This window comes from Mandrillus leucophaeus, unplaced genomic scaffold, assembly GCF_000951045.1.
Source record: "Mandrillus leucophaeus isolate KB7577 unplaced genomic scaffold, Mleu.le_1.0 Scaffold52, whole genome shotgun sequence".
Classification (NCBI taxonomy): Eukaryota; Metazoa; Chordata; class Mammalia; order Primates; family Cercopithecidae; genus Mandrillus; species Mandrillus leucophaeus.
The window spans coordinates 3,514,974-3,521,388 of record NW_012105586.1 but is presented as its reverse complement, the minus strand read 5'-3'; the positions used below and the strand labels follow the sequence as shown (position 1 = coordinate 3,521,388).

At 51.1% G+C, this 6,415-nt stretch overlaps 1 protein-coding gene across 1 annotated transcript in view; it reads right to left on the bottom strand.

The window, feature by feature from the left end:
* Positions 1-6,415, bottom strand: part of LOC105551395 (chromosome unknown open reading frame, human C1orf127) — a 48,349-nt gene that overhangs the window by 36,452 nt on the left and 5,482 nt on the right. Inside the window, exons 2-3 of the mRNA XM_011996611.1 lie at positions 6,104-6,204; positions 4,720-4,722 (exon numbers count right to left, since the gene is read on the bottom strand). Coding sequence (XP_011852001.1) covers positions 4,720-4,722; positions 6,104-6,204 — 104 coding nt within the window. The remainder of the gene's footprint in view (positions 1-4,719; positions 4,723-6,103; positions 6,205-6,415) is intronic.

The window sequence follows — 6,415 nt, the reverse complement described above, 5'->3', positions numbered from 1 at the left end:
ATAGTAATGATGGTGGTGATGGTGGTAATAATGATGGTGATGGTGATAATCATGGTAGTGATGGTCATAGTGATGATGGTGCTGGTGATGGTGGTAATCATCGTGGTGATGATGGTGGTAATAGTGATGTGATGATGGTGATTATGGTGTTGATGGTGGTGATAATGATGGTGGTAGTGATGATGGTGGTGTTGGTGCTAGTGACAGTGATGATGGCAATAATAGTGATGGTGATTATGGTGGTGGTGATGGTGGTGGTGATAGTAATGATGGTGGTGATGGTGGTAATAATGATGGTGATGGTGATAATCATGGTAGTGATGGTCATAGTGATGATGGTGCTGGTGATAGTGGTAATCATGGTGGTGATGATGGTAGTAATAGTGATGTGATGATGGTGATTATGGTGTTGATGGTGGTGGAAATGATGGTGGTAGTGATGGTGGTGGTGGTGCTAGTGACAGTGATGATGGCAATAATAGTGATGGTGATTATGGTGGTGGTGATGGTGGTGGTGATGTGGTGGTGGTGCTGGTGACGATGGTGATGGTAATGGTAACGATGGTGGTGATGATGGCAGTGATGGGACTTCACAGGGTAGATGTGAGACTTTAATGAGTTAATGCATATAAAGGTCTTTACAGGGTGATCACTGCAGAGCACATGTCTAAAGGTGACAGCTCTTATAATAATAATAATTACTGTCATCCAGAGATGAAAGGACTTATCCAGGTACAGAGCAGCAGGACCAGTGGCGCCAACTCGCCGCCATCGTTTTCCAGGCCATCACAGAGCCAGACAGAGTATTAGAGAAATTGAGTTAATGTTAGAATACACATGGCGCTGAATCAATAATGAACCCAATGTTGTGTTCCTATGCGGTTATGAGATGTATATCTGACTCCTACAGGCCTCAGGGCTTCATTGTGGACATGGCCTCCCACTGTCTAGGAGAGCTGGTGGAGAAACTGGGAGGTCTCCCCTGAATCCGCTTGACATGGGTATGGGATACTCACATGCACTTTAAAAAAAATACGGGCCGTGCAGATATGACTCACATACAGGCGTATTACTCATGCCTGTAATCCCAGCACTTTGGAAGGCCGAGGCCGGTGGATCACCTGAGGTCAGGAGTCCAAGACAAGCCTGGCCAACATGGTAAAACCCAATCTCTACTAAAAATACAAAAATTAGCCAGGTGTGGTGGTGGGCACCTGTAATCCCAGCTGCTTGGGAGGCTGAGGCAGGGGAATCGCTTGAACCTGGGAGGTGGAGGTTGCAGTGAGCCAAGATCGCACCACTGCACTCCAGCCTAGGTGACAGAGTGAGACTCAATAAATAAATTAATAAATAAATAAATAAAACAAATAGGCCCCAGGTAGAAACTTGTTTACAAGTCACTTGACTCATAAAAGTAGAGTAAGGGTGGCCGGCGCGGTGGCTCATGCCTGTAATCCCAGCACTTTGAGAGGCCAAGGTGGCGGATCACCTGAGGTCAGGAGTTCGAGACCAGCCTAGCCGACATGGCAAAACCCTGTCTCTACTAAAAGTACAAAACTTAGTCGGGCATGGTGGCATGTACCTGTAATCCCAGCTACTCAGGAGGCTGAGGCCAGAGAATCGCTGGAACCCAGGAGGCAGAGGCTGCAGTGAGCCGAGATGGCGCCACTATACTCCAGCTTAGGTGACAGAGCAAGACTCCATATCAAAAAATATATATAGAGAGAGTAGGGGCAAACTGGCTCAGCCATGGAATTCTGCAGCTCTGCTGACCACTCCAGGCAGAGAGCACAGCCTGTGCCCAGACCAGAGGGGAGAGGCAGTGTGCAGTGTCATGGTCACCCCTGACCCCGGCCTCTGCCCATCCCACCCTGGTCCATTCTCAACACGGCAGCCACGAGGGATCTTAAAATGGAAATAAGATCATGTCAGCCTCTTCTCAGAACCTTCAATGACGGCCCACTACCCTTGGAATAAAATCCAAACACTTCCACAATTCATGTGGCCCTGAGCCAAGCTGGTCTTTTCTCTACCTCATGGCCTCTGCACATACTGTTCCCTCTGCCTGAAACACCATTCCCTACTCTTCATGTGGCTGGCTCTTCTTCATCTGCAGATCTAAAATTAAATGTCACCTCCTCTGGGAGGTCCTCCCTGACCACCCCCACCCATTCTCTACCCTGGTCCTGTGTCTCTTTCCTTCCTGACTTGAATCACTGTTGGGAACTATGGTATCTAGTTGTTCATGAGATTTCTGTATACTTCTCCTACTCAAATGAGGATGGGTGGAGATCAGGTTGTCTCCCACTGAGGCAAAGAGAAGCTCAGGAAGGGGAGGAGCTGTGTCTGCCTTGTTGACCACTCTATCCCCAGGGTCCTCCCATGGACCAGTGCCTATTGGCCAGCAACTGCTCAGTATCTGTCCAGCAAAGGGCTATGGCCGGAGCCTGGCCTGCCCTGAAGCTGGAGAATAAGAGAAGCCGTGACCCAGAGATTTGGCGTTTTCCCTTCTCCCCCTTGACACAAACTACAAGCTCCAGGAAAAGGTGTAAGTTGTGTCTAACTTGTTCACCATGGCACCCCCAATACCTTGCCCTGTGCGTGGCACCCACAGAGGCCTCTGCTAAATGCGGGTTAAGCACGTTTTCATCCCAAGTACTCCAGTACAGAAAACTGGAGTTTTCTGTAATTACACAAGAACAACAGTATTAAGTGAGATTGTTCATCCACAGGAAGTGGAATCTTGTTGGATGTAACCTATTTCCCCCAATAGAGCCCTGCCCAGAGTTGATAGAGAGCTTAAGTTAAATATATACTCCAAGCTGGGCGCAGTGGTGCACGTCTGTAGACTCAGCTGCTCTGGAGGATGAGGCAGCAGGATCGCCTTTACCCAGCAATTTGAGGTTCTACTGTACAATGATCATGCCCGTCAATGCCACTGCACTCCAGCCTGGGCAACATAGCAAGACCCTGTCTCTGAAATACACACACACATGCACACATTCTAGACATGAATTATTTTACAACTGCAGAAATGGGAATATCAAATAATATTATCTCCTGGGCTAATTTGTCTCTCAATGGAGACATTTAAGTCACCAGGAAGAACACAAGGCACTGGGCCCTAGAGTCGGATGATCAGGGCTCAGACCCTGGATCAACCTATGTGACCTGGGGCAAGTCATTTAATCGCTCCAAGACCCCATTTCTTCTTCTGCAAAATGGGCACATGTGCAGTAAATAATTAACCTGGGCCCAAAGAATTGACCCTTTGCCCCTCCTGGGTCAAAGCACCTGGGAAATAAATTCTAAGCCCTTGGAATGTTTTGCCTGTTAAGAGTGTCTTTGTGGTGGGTGCAGTGGCTCATGCCTGTAATCCCAGCATTTTGGGAGGCAGAAGTGGGCAGATCACTTGAGGTCAGGAGTTCAAGACCAGCCTGGCCAACATGGTGAAACCCTGTCACTACTAAAAATACAAAAATTAGCCGGTCGTGGTTGCAAGTGCCTGTAATCCTAGCCACTCGGAAGGCTGAGGCAGGAGAATCGCTTGAACCTGGGAGGTGAGATCACACCACTGCACTCCAGCCTGGACAGCACAGCAAGACTCCGTCGCAAAAAATTAAAAATAAAATAAAAATTAGAAAAAGACTAAAGTCAGTCACACGAGTAGTCAGCCATGGCTACGCAACTGACCGCCAGTAAAATCTCTGGATAGGAAGGCTCAGGAGCTCTTCTCAGGTCGGCATACTCTGTGTGTACTATCATTCATCGCTGCTGAGAGAAGCTGGCCCTGTCTGTACAACCCCACGGGGAAAGGGCACCCAGAAGTGGTGGCAGTGGCTGCTGCCATCACACTGGCTGCAGCAGGGAGGTGTGGCTGGGGCTGAACACTCCAGGGAGCCGGTGGGAGCCCCGCCCCTTCCGAGGCTGGGATCTCCTTGGGTGCCTCCACAGACTCCCAAACCGCAGCTGCAGACCCAGGCCTCCTGCTCTGTGGAGCAGGTGGGAGCCCCACCCTGCTGGGCGGGGCTACAGTTGCCCAAACTGCAGCTGTGGATCAGAGCCTCCCTGTGCTCTTGGGGGAGGGCTAGGAGCAGGCAGGATCTGCCTTCCCGGGTGCAGCTGCGGCTGCCCTCCCAGGTGCAGGAGCTGGGTGTCTCTGCAGCCTGCACCCTCGGGGACCCCAGGAAGGACCCCCCACCAAGTCTCTGCAGGCTCAGGGCGTGTCTTCTCCTCCAGCCTGGTCTCTCTCCACTCCAGGGACCTGCTCAGATCTCTTAGAGGGGTTGGGGCCAAGCCTGTGGGCCATGAACGGCAGTGGGAGGCAGATTGATTCCTGGGTGGAAGGGGACAGGTCCCCAGTAGGGCCCCACTTGCGGGCCAGGGAGGGCCTGAAGGCTGCCGGCTGGGCTGCCAGTCCCTCAGACTGAGTAGGGACTCGTGGGGCCTCTTTCCGGCTGGCCCATGGCTGCCTGTGGACCAATCAGCACACACTTCCTCCCCTCTGAGGTCCACAAAAGCGCAGGGCACAGTAAAAGCCAGGCAGAGGACGGCCAGAGGAAGACGAGGGCAGAGAGACCATGGGATGAGTTGAGTACCCTCTCTGCTCAGAGCAGAGAGGGTGGGACGACCAGTGAGCAGAGAGAAGCTAACCGCTCTGCTGAGAACTGCAGAGACCTTCGGAGACGTCCGAATGACTTGCTTGCAGAGAGGAGCCACCCTCTCCAGGGCCTCCTTTCTGCTGAGAGCTGAACACTCGGTGGGAAGACCTGCCTACAGAGAGGAGCTAGCCACTCCTTTGAGCTGTTCTAACACTAAATAAAACTCTTCCCCTTCTTCATCCTTCACTTGTCTGCATTCCTCATTCTTCCTGGACACAGGACAAGAACTCCAAGAGCTCAGGCAAAGGTGCCAGTGGCCACAGAGGTTTCCCACCAGAAAAATCAACACCCCAGAGATCCCATAACAGAAGCTTGCCCCGGGTCTCTCCTGTACTGCACCCCGTACACCTCTTCCCTTGGCTGACTTTAACCCACGGCATTTAACCACGAGTATCACAGCTTTTCTGAGCTCTATGGGTCCTTCTGGTAAACTATCAAACCTGAAGGTGGTATTGGGCACCCTTGAACTTGGAGTTGCTGTCAATAGTGAAGGTAGTGTTGGAGACTCCTGAACCTTGTAGCACAAAAATAGCCTCTCTCTCATTGATCTCAAGAAGGTGAAATGAGGGCCGAGCACGGTGGCTCACACCTGTATTCCCAGGCACTTTGGGAAGCCAAGGCGGGCAGATCAGCGGAGGTCAGGAGTTCAAGATCAGCCTGGCCAACATGATGAAACCCTGTCTGTACTAAAAATACAAAAATTAGTTGGCTGTGCTGGTATGCGCCTGTAGTCCCAGCCACTCGGGAGGCTGAGGCGGGAGAATCGCTTGAACCTGGGAGGTGGAGGTTGCAGTGAGCTGAGATCACACCACTGCACTCTAGCCTGGGGGACAGAGTGAGACTCTGTCTGAGGGGAAAAAAAAAAAAAAGGAGATGAAATGGGATGATGGCATGTGAAACCCTCAGCACAGGGCCAAGCCCAGAGTAAGTGCTCAGCAAAGACGTGTTACACCCACAGTGTCAACTGTTCGCAGGGTGGCTGAGTGCAGGGGCTCTGGAGGGTGAAATCCTGGCTCTGCTACTCATGCTATGGGACCTTAGACAAGTCACTCGCTCCTCTGGACTTCACGTCATCATCTAAAAGTCTTGTTAGAATGAGTTAATTAATAGACACAAATTCCCCAAGACAGGCCCGGCACACCACACACGCTCCCTGTCCTGGTTTTTATTACTGAAACAAGCACTGAGCTCTGAGTCAGAGGATGCCAGGCCCGGCCCTAAGTCTGGCCCCAGCCAGCCACATGAGCTCCAGCACTTGGCCTGCAGGAATGCCACTTCCTTCTTGAGAGAATGACAGCCCGAAATTCATGCTTTGGTGAAGGCTTTGGAAGGTTTTCTCGCTTCCAAAGTTGCCCAGTGTCACCCAGCAGGTTGGTTCTCAGTCTGCTCATTGGGGAAATGCCCAAAGCCTGATGCCAACCATAAAAGTGTGAGTGATTTACCTGTTAAAACTTCCGGTGCAGAGCTTGACTTGTCCCTATCTGACGTGAAGGAGAGGCTCCATGGGAACACCGTGGGCTGAACACAGGCAAGACAGACGGCCCTGTGGGAGAGGAGGGAAGGGTGTGGGGAGATGCACCGCCCAGCCGCTGCCTCATCTACCTTCATTCACTCAGTATATTTCTTTTGAGTGCCTACTATGCACAATGGCCAAGACACAAAAAACCAACCATAAGTAAAGAAATAGAAGAACAAAATAATCTCAGATAGTAATCAGGCTCAGAAGAAAATGAAACAGAGTGGTGAAATACAGA